Genomic DNA, 16,067 nt, shown 5'->3' with positions numbered 1-16,067 from the left:
AAGTAAAAATAAAGACAGATACAGCGTCATGAGTCCTAAATAGATTTTTTTGTGATACTCTAAATCTGGATGCAACCTGTACCACTACAAAAGCCATTTGAGTCAGTTTCTTATCAACAAAATCCCAGCAAGAGCTGCTCAGCTCCATTTAATTTTTGTGTTTTTTTTAGAAAAATACACCTGTTACATTTTTTGTACAAGAGGCTGTAATACACATATTTTGTGGTCATTGAGGCATTCATTACTAAAAGTAGCTTTTAAATGTTTACAATGATTGAATTATAACTGAGATTTTTCTAAATATTTTAATTCATATTACTTTTAGCAGCTGCACATACAAGTTCATTTTAAAATAAGGTCAACCCTGTCTCAAATAAGATCCTCCTGCTAGAGCAGTTTTGCTTGAATTAAATATTTAAGAAAGTCAAGTCAACAATGATATTTTCCATTATGACTTAGGCAATCTTTTAAAACATGCCAACATTAGGCTAGGATTCTTTTTAAAAAAAATCTAAACATGTAAATGCAGTTATATACTTTGCCTCTGAACAACAATAAGACGCTGTTGTGTAGCAGAATATGTGCTTTATTAAGCTATTCTGATACAGTAATAAACCACCACAAACTTAATACACTAAACTATTATTCATTCAAACCATTTACATTTTTCTTCAAACCCAAATACCACAATGAAGGGAAAATAGAGCTGCATGTGGCTCTGGAACCTCAGGTTGCAGACGCCTGCTCTACAGAGTATCTGTTCAAAAGCACATTTCTATATAACGTGTGTGTGAAGTACTTTAAGGTGAGAAGATATATATATATATATATATATATATATATATATATATATATATATATATATATATATATATATATATATATATATATATATACATAGTGTTAAATTAAATAAGGAAAATGACACAAAAATAAAATAAATTGGCTAATGTGCTCTAGCAAATCTGTGTTTACACATTTGAATTAAACTAGTCTTTAAACCTTTGTGTGTTGTTGCGTTTGTGTGTTACTACATTGAGCCACATTGCAGATAGATAGATAGATAGATGGATAGATAGATAGATAGATAGATAGATAGATAGATAGATAGATAGATAGATAGATAGATAGATAGATAGATAGATAGATAGATAGATAGATAGATAGATAGATAGATAGATAGATAGATAGATAGATAGATAGATAGATAGATAGATAGATAGATAGATAGATAGATTGGACCAATATGCCCGCATAAAGTCACATAAAAAAAGGCAAATTTTCAAGAAATAAAAGTAGTAAAATGATGGGTATTTTGGCAGGAAGTGTTCTGGTCAGTCAAAGCTATAATATCATGGAACAACTCAAAACCAACATCAACATATGTTTGTTAAATAAGTAGTAGCTCCATATGCATCTACCTCACTTTCTAGAATTTGTAGAACAAAGGTCAGATGGTTCAGTGAGACTGTAAGGTGGATGCACTCCTGGTAATGGTGAAAGAGCGTCCCGTCCTGAAATAGTTCTCTATTTCCTCCAGTGAGCGTCCACCTGTCTCCGGGATGCACACAGCGTTGAACAGCAAGCAGAAGACACACACCACTGTGAAAATCAGGTAAGGGACGTACAGCCCGTAGCTGTCCACTAGGTGAGTGAAGGCGTGGGTGAGGGCGAAGGCTGTCAGCCAGCTAACGGTCACACACAGTCCTGAGGCCTTCCCCCTGACCACCAGCGGGAGCACCTCAGACATCAGCAGCCATGTGATCGGGCCCCATCCCATGGCATATCCTGCGAGATAACAAACATTCTGATGACTGAGACTTTTTTCACTGAGATGGGTGTGACAACTTAACAACCAGTTCCGCCTAGCAAAACCTCATAAATAAACAAATGTGGCTTTTCATGTTTTGTCAAAAACGGGGTGAGATTTTCAAAAGAAAAAGCCGTAGGGACAGTTGGGAGTGTTTTTCAAACAGCAACAAAGCAGTCTGAGTAAGGACCAGTTTTTAATATAAAAAAAGTTCACTAATTTATTTTAGAAACTAAGTATTTTGTGATAAAATGTTTTAACAATTGTTACACAAAAAGAAACTACAAACATGACGTGCAGCATTTCTTTCTTATCTGTGAATTTAAAAGATTTACAAATGAAATTTACTTTAAATGAAATTACAGTTTTTACATATTTTTTAATTTCCATATCCTTAGTCTGACAACATTTCTTAATATTAATGGTTTGCATTTAGCCTTATCATTTAGCCTTGTCATTAAACTGATAATCAGAATAAACAAGTTTAATGAATAATGAATAATGGACACAATGTAAGCGCTTTGAGTGACTTGAAAAGCGCAGATAAATCCAATCCATTATTATTATTATTATTATTAAAAACTTCTCAAAGCCTGTCTTTATTGCCAGGCTGTCGACAGAGCATGAGACTCTGCTCTGCTGGTGTGTTTTATAGTTTATTTTGCATTTCTCTTGTGTTTTTATAATACTCATTTATCATTTTTACTTTTGGTGTTGTTTTTAATGTTTCTGGATTTAGTGTACGACGCCTTGTTTGACTGTGGTCATTTGAAGGCACCATACAAATAAATTATCTAAATTTTAGAGACACATAGGTCAAAAGGCCACCATGCAGTGGCCTAAATGCAAGTTTTTCAGCAAATTCAGCATGTGGCTGCGCGGTGGCATTTGCAATTGGGAGGCGGCAGTTGATTTTTACACACTGCGGCTTTCTGGGTCATAAGAAAAAGTTCAAATGAAACGGATGATTTTTTGACATCAGGAAGTGGCCACCCGAGCACATTTTAGGGTTGGGTTGTGACAGTCCAGTGATGGGCGGGCAGCAGAAAGACAGCAGCGTGATAATTGACTGATGGTGGGGTCTCCAAGTTCCCCAAAATTGTCTTATGATCGGCCAATATCAGGCTGCCACCCTCCAGCCACCCCCTGCCCCGGTGCAGTATAACTGCCATTGTTCAATTGTTAGAAATTGTGCGGTAGCAGCACGGGTACTCGATGAGGGCTGTTGAGATGGGCCGGGGGCCCCGAGATGACTGGACGACAATCTGGCGATCCCGGCTACTGTGGGTCAAATTGGGCCAAATTGTGCCATCACCAAATTGGGTGATGGAACATCTTGGCACATGCTGGCAATCTTGCTGCCACATGCCTGTGGCCGCCCAGCTGTTGCCCAATTTCGTATAACTGTTATCCCCGCCTGACTGACTGCCGCCATCTGCATTCATGACCATGCAAATGATGTTTTACAAAATCAGGCGTCTTAAAGATTCTGCCGATTCCTACCCATTGTGCGGTCACAGTTGTATATGTGACCATAGCATTAGTAAAATCCCAGATTCATAAATAGCAGCAACATCTTTTATTATAAACAATAAATAATAAGCAAAATAGTTCGAGTTCACTTATGAGGACTCAAGCCGTGTTACAGAGAAAACGACATACCAAAGATCCAACCAAAAACCCTAAAAATGAATTGGAGTGACTGAAAGTTGTTGCTGCAAAGCCTTACCTTTAATACAGCTTTAAGCTGTAATACAAGAGGCTGGAAAAAGCATTGCATTTTAGGGAAACCCCTTTGAAAACTCACCAAATATAAACACCACAGTAAAGACGAGAGGGATGAGGCCTGCGGCGGTTTGCTGGCTGCTTTGAAAGGCGACGGCCATGTCCTCATGGGTGCCATAGCCCAGCACTGTATGGTTCGGAGGAGAAGGCCCCGGAGGGCAGGTCGTGGTGTGAGAGGCGACGGCTAGGGTCAGGGAGGCCAGGAACATTAGCATACTGGAGGTGTACAGCAGGGCTTTTCGTCCAGCTTTGTCCATCAAAAATGCTGCTATGGCAACAGAAAAGAGGCGGACTGCCCCCACTATTGCAGCATCGTACCTAAGGGAAATTAAGTTGATATTTGTGTTTAGAACCAAGAACAGAAGAACAAACCAAATGCTGTTTGTTTGATGCACAACCTTGGCTCAATTGACACTTGGCTTTTTGCGAAAATGGGCTCCAGATAAACCAAGACTGGTGTGATGCCTGTCATCTGTTGCAGAAAACGCATCATCACTGAGATAAGGATTGGCTTGTAGTAGATGGGTGTGGCGAGATGGGACCATTTGACTGTCTTCTGACTGTCAATGCTCTCCTATGTTGGTGAAATCATTCATATTAGATCTGATCTGCCACATAAGATTATTGCAAGCTGTCAAAATAAAAGCCTGTGCTAATCTTCCACCTGTATGTCCCTTAGCTCGCTGTGGGTGTTGTAGTGATTTCCCCTAAGCCAGCGGAGGACCTTCTCTGCATGCTGTTGCCGGCCAAGGGAGAGGAGTCTTCTAGGGGAGGAGGGCATAAATGTGAGCAGCACAACCATCAATATAGCTGGCACAGCCCCTGCCACTGCCAGCCAACGCCATGGCACCACCAGACCTGCAAAAAGGGAAAAAAGCTCATAGGACTAATAATTAAACAACTGTTGCTTCTTTTCTTTAACCTAATATAACCAATTTTATCATATTTGATTTCTGAGACCCCTATCTATATAGCATAATCAAAACTTTTCTTAAAAACCCATTGAATATAACTTTGTCCATGTTTTCTGCTGTGTAGTTTATCGTCTTTCCACTAGAGGCAGCAGAAGGTATTTTCCTGCTCATTTCAAAACACCTGCCTCTGTGAAATCTCTCAAACAATTTTTGAAGGGAAATGTTTTGCTAATTTTTAAAAACTTTATGGTGATATTAACTCATCTCTTGTTTTTCTTTTTTAAATGACTAATTGCTGTATTGAAAGAATGAAATAAATTGTTGACAATTAATTATTTATGATACAGTTACATCATGCTAAAAACAAATTGTGCATCAAATTAGAGACAGTGAGTGAATAAGGTGCTTTTTCCCTGGAGTCAATTTTTTGAATGGAAAACTAATATTGTAAGAAAAAAGCATAATAAATCAGCCATAATTAATACTATAAATTTCAATTTTTTAGTTTGATTTCTTGAAGGGTTTAAAAAACATCTCAATTCCAAAAAAATTTAATTTTCTGTCAACTCTTTGATGTACAGGATTTTTGTGATTATCATAAAAGTTTGTTTTTATACTGATAGGCATCTGCTGTGTCTGAGGAAAAACAGCTGAACATGTGTAATAAAAACAACCCCTTTAACATTCAGTTTCTGCAGCAGAGACACACACCGAGAGCGTAGAGAGTCAGACTCCCAAACACAGCCGTGACCTGAGGACAGGAGCCCAGAGCTCCCCTCACTCCTTTGTGGGAGATCTCAGAAATGTACACCTGAAGCAGAAACACAGAATAAACCCCTTATTGGTCATTCGTAAACCACAAACAACATTCATTCACTTACAGCCAACTTGATTGGTAATACGGATAGGCCTACGGAAACCTCCATTTTTGGGTCATGGTTTTGTTTCAGTTCAATGTAACACAAAAAATTCATTTTTAATTTGCTAAAAAGTAAATTAACCACGAAGAAAAACCGTTCAATACTAATCTTGCTGTAATTAAACAATATTAAATATATTAAATTTAGTACAGTACTGTTTGACATTTTCAACATAAACAAACGTATGGAGTACGGATGCAATGATTCACTTTCCCTACGATTCAGTTCAAAGTTCTAACATACAGTTCAAATTACACCAACACTTGTGGCATCTAGAATTAGTAATATAATTTAATAAAGAATCTATCTTGAATTCTGCAAGTGTAACATCATTTCAAAATGGACAGTGTTTAGTGTGTCGATTTTATGCACAATGGTGAAATGTTTTTCTTTGTGTTCTCAATTTAAGTCCACTAATTAAAAAAAATTATGGAATGAAAAATGAAGACTTACATTTTTTTGTTTTTATTTTTTATTTTAATCAACCCCTTTCGATGAAGTTACCTCTAAGCAAAAGCAATAGTACTGCTGGAAGCAATGCTAAGAATTTGCAGTTATTATGAAGGCAAAGGCAAAGGGTTTATATTTTTGGCTTTAAGGCATGGGAGGCAGGTCATATTTAACCTTTTCAACAAGTTTCAATTTTGTATAATTTGCAATGTTTTGTTACAAACTAAATACCAGAAATACCAGCAGAGCTACTTTTTTCTTTTTTTAAATTATGCATTTGACCCTAAGGAAAATCCTTCCTGTGCCTTTCTGGAGCTAGCCCGTTAAAAACATGTACAAAAAAGGCATAATTTAATTTACTTTTCTTGCTTGGTAAGAACACCTATGCATGGCTTCTTGTTGTTGACAACAGTTCAGCCTTTAATGTTATTTGGCCGTTCAAGGTTCAAGGTATAGCATCTTGCACTTAACACCATACTGTGCAATTGGATTGCAGATTTTTTAACCAACCGCAAAACAAATTGTTTTATTGGGAAAGTACACTTCATCTACGGTTTTTAATCAATACAGAGGCTCCCCAAGGGTGTGTGCTGAGCCCTTCATTCTACTCTCTGTTCACATATGACTGTCGCTCATCATTTTCATCCAACCTAATTGTCAAGTCTGCTGACAACACTACAGTGCTTGGACTTATCAATGACAATAATGAAAGGGACTATAGGAAAGAAGTGCAACACTTGGTGTCATGGTTGAACAATAACAACTTGATCTTAAACATAAAAAAGACCAAGGAAATTATTGTCGGCTTCTGCAGATGTAGTAAAAAACATCAGCACAGAGACATTGGGACGGAGATGTTTGAGAGGGTGACTAATTTTACATTTCTAGGGGTAACTATGACAGAGGACCTATCATGGGGTCCAGACACTGCCTCAGTGGTGGGTAAGGCCCAACAACCCCTTCACTACCTGAAGAAACTAAAGACTGGTGAAATCTCCAGGCAGCTGATGGTGAACTTTTACAACTATGCCATCAGCAGCGTTCTGACATGTTTTTTTAGTGTGGTTTTAAAGCTGCACAAATGTTGATCAGCTTAGACTCCAACAGGTGGTGAAAACAGTAGGGAAAATCATTGGGACCAGTCTTCCAGAGATGAGTAACATCTACACCACCTGCTGTCTAAAGAGAGTCCACAACATCCTGCGTGACCAGCACCATCCAGCCCACCATGTCTTCCACCTGCTGCCCTCAGGAAGGAGGTACAGAATGAAGAATATATAACCCATAGAACTGGTTCAGAATCATTATCAGCAGATCATGCATGCCATACATGTGAGAGGCCCCACTGAAGTTTTGAGGAGCAGACACAAGGGAGGGCAGGTTGCGGAGGTGGGTGCAAGGCACTCATGGTGTGGGAGGAGGCTGTTTGCAGGTTGTGTTGTGGATTCTTTCTGTGCAGATGGTGACGTATCAGCTAACGTCCTTGGGAGCCGTGGAAAGGGAGACCACTGACCAGGCGATTTCTTCACCCTCCTTTCTGCATTTACATATTCATCAATACATTGTATAAATCCCTGGGCAGGGATAGAAACAGCGCTCTTTCTTTGTGTTCCTGATGTGAGCCCTGTTTTAATAATAGGCATTCAGGGAAATTGATTGAGCCCGCATATCTGTATTAGAAATATTGTTAGTGTAATAAATCTTTGGTTTGAATTGGAAACTTCCCGTCTGTGGACTTTTATTCCAACAGGATCTCCACGCTTCAAGGTCCATCCAGGCCAGGACAATTAGACTGAATAACAGCTTTTATCCACAGGCTACTGAACAGTCCCACCCACCAACCGCCCCCACCCCTCTCCAACCTTCTCATCTGAGTAATTGCCATATCCTGCTCTAACTGTGAACTGAATTGCATTGCTTCATATCCCCCGCTTCATATCTCAACAGACTGTATATACTGTACCCCCAAACCTGCTCCACAATAACCATATCCACCTCGAAAATAACTGTGAACTGGACGTCAAGCTGCTATTGACTTGAATGACATTGAATGTCTTATTTTGTTTAGTCCTTGCTGTGTTTTTGTACTGATGTTGCACTTTGGTTATTTATTCATTGGGTATTTATTTGGTAAATGGGAGCCTTCCACACTTTGGAAACAACTAGGGTAATTGTTGATGCTCTAAACGCAATTTCATTGCTCATTAATAAAAATGACAAATAAATAATTCTTGGTTCCAAGTTTTTCAACAGAAAACTACGTTTTTTTTTGAAAGGCTTGAATGAACGTACTGGAATGGATGCTGCAGTCATGCCGGCAGCGACCCCCGTTAGGAAACGGCCAAAATGTAGCATCCACAAGTCCACAGCTCCTGCCAGCAGCATGTACCTGCAACACACATGACACCACATCATGCAAAACACAGACTACAATAAAGTTATGTCATCCTTCATGCTCAAATCTTGTTCGAAACCTCCTTCATTTATTTAATTATGTTCATGTTTTAAAAAGGTAATTAAAAACTAAAGTTGTTTTAAGGTTCATTTTAAATAAGAAAAGGCTATTTTAACATTTTTTTAGTTAAACTGAAAAGGAGCTATTAAATCAATTAAAAATGAGTTATTTTGTTTTCAGAAATACAAGAAAAGGCTAAACAAAAAAATTCAGTTGGTGGTTTACATCATTTATATGAACCAATGTAATCTTTTTTTAACCTGATTGGTCTTTTTTTAACCTAAATTGGAATTTTACCCTGAGTTTATTTATTTATTTTTGCAGAGCATCTCCTCTTTAAGGAGCAGATGGATGATGTTTTGAGCAAAAGTTACCTCAATGCATTTGATTGATGTGTTGCAAAGAGCAAATAAAATCACATAGCTTATGTACACTTGTGTTCTCAATCATTGTCTCTAAAGTTCATCAGAGTAGAAGAGTTTAGATAGAGCTTAAAATGCAAAACAAACAAATCTACTCTAAGTTTATTCACTGCAAATTAGATGACTACTGAACAACCAGGAGAAAGTACTAAACACTGAAATAAAAGTACTTCACAAACCTGTTGGTGCTAGAAAATACGTTTCTAGGGTTGTAATGATTCCTCAACTTCATTGATAAATCGAAGTATGTTCTTACCCAAACAGATCGATCTGTCTGAGGCAAGTTGTTAAAGTTGTTACCATCATAAAATCGATTCAAAATAAAATAAATCCTTTATATTGATCATGGAAAATACAATTTTTGGTTTATTTTACTAAAATGTAAAGATGTTGAACAGAATTCGATTCACTATATGTGACATCATGACCAAGCACCAGCACAGCAGATAAGACACACATGTGATGGCAGCAAAACATGATCAAGCCATCATTACTGTCCACCAAATTGCTATTGCTAATTGCTAATTTCTATGTTTTGGTGAATTTTCTGAATACTTTGTTTTTGTTATTAATTTTACTGCTGAAAAGCTTGAGAGTTAATGTTAATAAAATTCAGACTTTGCTACACTTTGTTTTGTCCCAGTCATTTGTGTTTATTAGTTTGGCCTTAGTTTTGTGACTCCCAGTCACCCGAGTAAAAGACTATGCTGCCATTTTAAACCTCCCAGTTTCTAAATTCTTTATGTTGCCCATTTATGCCATTTCCCCCCAGATCAGGGATGTAACACTGTTTGACTGAAATATGCTGACATCTACCCAAGAGTGGATGGCACAGCGGACGTCATAATGCTGAGCTTCCGTCCAATCAGATCATTGAGCATCATGGCCCCCAGCCCACCAGCCGCTGCACCCAGGGAGTAGATGGAGCCGAACCAAGCAGCTTGTTCTGTGTCCATCCTGAGCCGAGGGTCTGCATCTGGACTTTTAAGTTTGGGCAGAACTGGAGAGGAATAGACCAAGGAATACCCGAAGTTGAAATTTCCCAGGACTGCCGAGAACACGGCCAGGAAAAGTCTGGAATTTCTAATCTGAGGGAGGAAACAGAAGGCATCCAATTAAAGTATAAACTTCAGTTCATGAATGTCCTCACAGAGACGAAGGCTCAATATGATCTATAATTCTGCACATTGGATCCATTTTAACTGAAAACAGACACAATTTCACACATCTACTGAAGATATTTTATCATTGTAATTTTTATCACACTAAAATATGCATAAAATGTGCCAAACTGTCAGAAAACCTGCACCAGTTTTAGAGCACACCCTCCTGTGACCATCTTCAGTAATATTTACATGTTTATATCAAACAAAATCTGAAGAACAAAAGGGATGTCAGTCTGTTCTTGTTCTTTAAATGAGCTAATTAATTAAGTTTGGATATAAATATGTGTTTTTGATCAAGAAAACAACAGATGTTTTGTTCTGTCCTGCTTTACCTGGGGGAATTTATTGAACTTTGTCAAATAATTTCATTATTAGTTAAACATGAGTTTTCCATCATTTTTCACAGAAAATGACAAGGAAATAAGTGGACAAGAATAATAAAAAAGGAGGACAAGAAAAAAAGCAATGATAGCCAGAAAAAAAGCAATGTAGAAAAGGAATTGTCCTCAATTTGTGAAAAGGAAAATGGTGATAGATGAAGTCAAAAACGGGTAAGACTTATGACAAAACCATGATTGTACATTTATCATTTATTTATCTGGAATTTTTTTTAATGACCAAATATGGGTTTTTCATGCAGGGTCTGATCTCTTAGGATATGGTTAAAAATTAAACCTTTTTTCTGTTTAAAAAAAAAAAGAAATTCGTGTGCTCTCATCACTGAAATAGTCTCTCCTTAAAATCATTTTAATTATTTATTGCTATTGTTATTTTGTATTGGAGAGATTTGTTTTGTGATCTTTATAGGGTATTAGTCTGAAAATCACATCTATTTGTATCTTTATCTGAATTTATCCAATATGAAGTCTGTTTCCTTGTTTTTTTATAATGGTTGAAACAATATCTTCAAATATCTTTAAAATGGAATCAAACTGTCAAAACATTTGATAAAGCTATAAGAGTTTCACTTTTACCCTAAATGCCAACATTGAGTAAAGAATGTGGATTTCTAACCTGAGATCCAGCAGATGTAGCTCTTTCCTTCAGCAGTGCTGTTTCCTCGTCCATCTTACAGCCTGTCAACTTGAACGTCCTTTTCTGAAGTGGTTTACTGTACCGAAAATAAAATAAAGATAAAACCATGCAATGTTGCAATGTGTTACCAACAAAAAGCAGAAGAGGGGGAGCCGCTGTGTGATTCCTGGATTAGCACATTCAAACAGAAAAAAGCAGAAGAAGAGGCAAGAACTCCCAAACTAGATGAGTAAATGAGGAAGGTCAGGGTTTTCTGTTTAATTCTATCAACCATGAGATTCAGAGTTTCACTGTACTATTAGGCTGATTGAGAAGACAATGCAATTTGGCTTTAGTGTAACTATTAATCTTTTTGGCACCAATATTGACTCTTAAACAATAACCTTATGGATCCATATGTTAGATTATTTCTTTTAAAATGTTAACTCTTAGTAGTCTGGGGTCTTTTTGAGCATTTTTACTGCTTTACAGTTAGCTGCTATAATAATTATCCTTTTGTACTTGATATTAGTATTAATAGTACCTCACATTATAATATTTTTGATTATGTTACACAATGAACCTCAAACTGTCCAGACAATTCAATTCTGGGTGGTAAATGTCCCCTTTATTATACAGCAAAAATGTTGATCAAATAGTTTGTTTTATAATAAAATATCAAACATGTAGAGACAAAAAAAGTATAAATCTACAAACAAAGCAACGAAAAGGTCAAAACAATGTGAAAATGTTCAAAATTAATGTGTGAAATTTTACAGAGTTTTAGGGCCAGTTTACATTTTTTTGTTTTGACTTTTGTCGTAAATTTGCGAGAAAAAAAAGTCATAACTGTTAAACTACGAGAAAACGACGATTTTCTTCGAGAAAACAAGTCATAGATTAGTAAAAGGCACCAAAGTTGTCTCTTTATAGGAGCCTAGCAAGATGAAAGATGTGGAGCATTTGGTGAAGCTTTATTTCCGGATAGATTTCAAAAACAAAGTCCGAATCTGTGAATATCTTTCTAACTTTACCGAACTGAGATTCTGAACCTTTTGGCGACTCAAAATCAGATTATTGTCAGTGGAGCTGGCTTTCTGGGGTTCGGTGTCATAAAGCGAAGTTTCATATGTAAAATAAGTAGCTCAGAGACACGTTTGGGTGAAGAGGACTACTACTTTATTTTCTTTTTCATTCACATACCCAGAAGTCCATTTTTCTCCTTACGTCATGAATCTGTCATGCGCAGAACACCAATGTGTAAACTGTACATACGCCCCCTCCTCCAGATGAAACGTCCGTTTCAACATTAAACAACAAATATGAATGTAAATAGTCTGTTATATTAGCCTTTGAATGTTGAAAATGCCGTAAAGTGCTCCTCAAACGCAAGCGTCACACAGACTTTGAGGTCTTGTCTTTGGAGGAAGAAAGGATGGAAGTGGACAGCTGCAGGGGGAAACCGATGGCTTCATGATCATCAACGGGCTGCAGAGATCCTGCAAACCTCCATCAATAAATAAAACATTAATAAATCAAAATCAAGCAAATGAGCTTCCAAACATTTCTAACGTTATCAATAAACAATCAGCTCACCTGTTCAATTAAGTTGAGTCAATCTGCTCACTTGTTGCTGCTCTATGCTCACTTCCACTTAAACATAATGATTGAACGATTAATCTCGTATATTTGCGTGTTTTTTTCTGGTAAATTTGCGAGGATTTTTTTCTCTTAAATTCACGACTTTAAATCTCGTAATATTAGTTTTTTGTTTTATGTGGGTCTAAAACTCCGTCAAATTCCACTCAGGGTTCCAAGGATTTATTCCAAGGGCTATCACAATAATGTCAGGGCAAAGCTAATGCCCCCCCCCCCCCCCCCCACACACACTTTCCCTCAAACTCTTGCTTGAGCTGTATTTAGGTGGTTCTGTTCCTGCACTCAGTGTTGGAGTGTAGCTTATGTTCAGCTTCTTTGGTACTCTGTTGTTGAATTCTATTATGTTGTGGATTTTTCCCACCTAGAGTGGCACTTTTTGTTTTTACGTCAGGGAACAAAACAAAACATGAAATAGTAATCCAGATCCATTAGAATGTATTTTTTGGGCAACTATGTGAAAAGCTATAACATACAAAATTACAAATATTACTTTATATTTATACTTTATATATTACACATTACTCAAAAACCCCAGTAGTTATTCATTTTCTGAAAACATCAGAAGCTGCCAAAATATTGGAAATTATGCAACAACCAGGAAGAGTTGTCAGGCACATGTGACATTTTTTCTCGCCATTGGAAGATTGAAAAAATTTCCCAATTTAAAAAAACTAACAAAGTTCAAGAAACTCATGGAATTATTTTTCATTAACACATGACATTGTTGTAGAAGTGTATTGCATTCAATAAAAAAAATAATCTAAACGTGGGTGTTTTTCATTCTAATTTTCTTAATGAGTAAAGAACCACAAACAGGCTAGGACTAACTAAACAGAGAAACAGTTCATACTGGACAATAGACATAATACTTCCCCAAAGTTTGCTGTGTTATGTTTGTGGATAAAGTAGGAAGAACAAAACAGACTGGTTTATGTGCTCGTCATATCACCAAATGGACCCGGTCATGTATGGACACCTTGGGGCTTTTCAATTATTAATTCACGTTCATCTTATAGTTTTCATGATCAGATGAGGGTAGTGCCCAGCCTGTTTGTAATTCTTTTTTTTTTTTTTGTAGAAAATGTTAGAATGAAACCCCCCCTGTTTTTTTTCCACCCATCCATCTTCCGCTCATCCGGGACCTGGTTGTGGGGGCAGCAGTCTCAGCAAAAATGCCCAGACCTCCTCTGGGGGGACCAAAAGGCGTTCCCAGTCCAGAAAGAGATATAGTCTCTCCAGCGCGTCCTCGGTCTTTCTCTGGGACTCTGCCCAGTGGGACATGCCCGGATCACCTCCCCAGGGAGGTGTCCAGGGAGCATCCCAAATAGATGCTCAAGTCACCCGAACGGGCTCCTCTTAATGTGGAGGAGCAGCTGCTCTACTCCCAGCTCTCTGCAGGGGACCCAGCCTCTAACTCTAACCCAGTTCTGTTCATAGCCATAAAGACTATGAACAGAACTGGTGATAAAGGGCAGCCCAGCTGGAGTCCAAGATGATCTGAGAACAGGTCCGACTTACTGCTGGTAATTTATGACCAGGGCTCCTCCTCAGAAACCGGCCAGCCCTCAGTAAGGCTCCTTGGACCCCATACTCCCAGAGCACTCTCTACAGGACCCCAGAAGGGATGCGGTCGGACACCTTCCCCAAATCCACAAAACACTAATGGGCTGGATGAGCAAACTCCCCCAAAGCCTCCAGCATCCTAAATAGAATGTAAAGCTAGTCCACTGTTCCACTACCAGGACGGAAATCGCACTGTTGTTCCTGGATCTGGATCTGAGGTTTTACTTTTAGACGGACTCTTCTCCTCAGTATCCTGGCATTGACTTCGCCAGGGAGGCTGAGGATTGTGATTTCTCGGTAGTTGAAACACACCCTTCTGCCCCCCCCCCCTCCTGGCATGGCGGTGGTGGTGGTGTGTGTGTGTGTGTGTGTGGGGGGGGGGGGGCAGCTCTTCTGGTTGGGTTGGAGCTTGCACTCTCTGTCCCCCCATGCCTACCTGCTCTCTGGCTTTGGGGGCCCCCCTGGCTATCCTATTTGCTACCGTGGGGGTGTTGGGGGGGATTCTAGCTGCCGCTGCGGTGGCGGCCTTGGTTTGGGGATAACCCACCTTCTTTTTACATTCCATCATCCATTTTAGAAGAACATAAACACTCACTTGAGCACAGGTGTTAGCTTACCTTTGCATGATTTAATCAAATATTTCACACTAGTTGGTTTGAATGCACAAGTATGTGTGTGTGAACATTATTTCTATTGTGTACATGTTGACAGGTGAACATTTTTGGAGCCAACAGGTATGTTTATAACATTTGTGTGTGTGTGTGGACAGGCCCCACCCTTATAGACTTGTATTACATCTGAACCTGACTGTAATGATTATAAACATCCAGCAACTTGTTGCTTTATGCTGCTTCAGGGTTTTACCCCCCCCCCCCCCCCCCTCTATCATCACCCTACTACCCCCCCTCTCTTAAATCCCTCTCTCTTCTTCCCTCCCTCCTTTTCCGTCCGGTCCAACACCAAAGATTTTTAAATATGATTAAAATTAATAAAGTTTTCGCCTAGATTACAAAAGGGGTTTATTCAGACATACCTCTGGTTTGTCTGAAGACTCATAACCCCTGTTGTTAAAGTAAAATATGTCCAACACAAGAGGCCTTCAGCTCTCATCTGTTTGCCCAGCTGTTGGACAGGACAGTTAAAATAAAATAAAAAAGATGAAGTATATAAGTTAGTTCACACTTAACAGATTATCAGCTTGTGTTTTTTTAAGGCTGGCTGGCTCTTGTAATAATTGCCATATTTTTCTTTTTTTCATTAGCTAAATACAACCCTGACACGAATTATGAATGTATTAATTCCGGTAATTTCCGTTTACTTCTTGAATGAACATCAATGGAAACTAAAGAACCTATTTTTCTATTTTTTAAGTGTCACATAAAACTTAACAAAAAACATAGACAAAAATGATTGTATATATTGCATCTGAAGCATAGACTATATGTATGATGAAAGAGGAAGAGCTTAGATGAAATACTAAGCTAATTGACAAGACTAATCAAATTTAGTGGAAACCTTCATTAGCCATGTGTCTTGTCTTCTTTTGTTTTTAAACAGGGCACCTGATGTTTCCTTTGATCGTTTGTCCATTTTCCACAACCTAGAATAGACTTTTTCGTCTGTCAAACACCAAGAGTCAAGAGGAGTCAGATAATGGAAACAAATTCACTTTGATGCAGACTCTTATTTTTTTCTTTCACTTTACAAAAAATCCAGTGTACCCAAAAGGAAAAGCCACCACTGCAGCTAGCCCTGGTGAGACTCCTTCTTCAGTTTGACAGCATCGCCACGACAGGCACCAGAGACCTTGCGACCACAACTTCAACCAGCAGCAGAGACAATAGAAATCAATATTCACAAAAAAATAGAACAAAGATCATCCCTTCACTAGACTTCTTGAAATAACTTG

General features: G+C 38.2%; 1 protein-coding gene across 1 annotated transcript; it reads right to left on the bottom strand.

Annotated features, from left to right (window-relative positions):
* Positions 1–565: 565 nt before the first annotated feature.
* Positions 566–11,139, bottom strand: slc2a6 (solute carrier family 2 member 6). Its single transcript, XM_004071911.4, has 8 exons — positions 10,937–11,139; positions 9,573–9,844; positions 8,172–8,268; positions 5,221–5,320; positions 4,260–4,453; positions 3,994–4,169; positions 3,618–3,913; positions 566–1,788 (listed from the first exon to the last, which is right to left on the bottom strand). The coding sequence occupies exons 1-8, from the start codon at positions 11,063–11,065 to the stop codon at positions 1,460–1,462; spliced, it is 1,593 nt and encodes a 530-aa protein (XP_004071959.2). The 5' UTR covers positions 11,066–11,139; the 3' UTR covers positions 566–1,459.
* Between the last annotated feature and the right edge of the window lie 4,928 nt (positions 11,140–16,067).

The sequence above is a fragment of the Oryzias latipes genome, chromosome 8 (assembly GCF_053564925.1).
Source record: "Oryzias latipes strain Hd-rR chromosome 8, Olatipes_Hd-rR_3.1".
NCBI lineage: Eukaryota > Metazoa > Chordata > Actinopteri > Beloniformes > Adrianichthyidae > Oryzias > Oryzias latipes.
Note: the sequence above shows the minus strand (reverse complement) of the source record. Positions and strands in the feature narration are given on the sequence as shown.

Bases quoted from the DNA above. Each gene is read 5' to 3' on its own strand.
- slc2a6 (XM_004071911.4), bottom strand. From the start codon at position 11,065: ATGGTTTTATCTTTATTTTATTTTCGGTACAGTAAACCACTTCAGAAA. The intron at 9,845-10,936 runs GTTAGAAATCCA...TTCCTCCCTCAG, and splicing joins CTACATCTGCTGGATCTCAG to ATTAGAAATTCCAGACTTTT. The intron at 4,170-4,259 runs GTGGAAGATTAG...TCACCAACATAG, and splicing joins GCGAGCTAAGGGACATACAG to GAGAGCATTGACAGTCAGAA.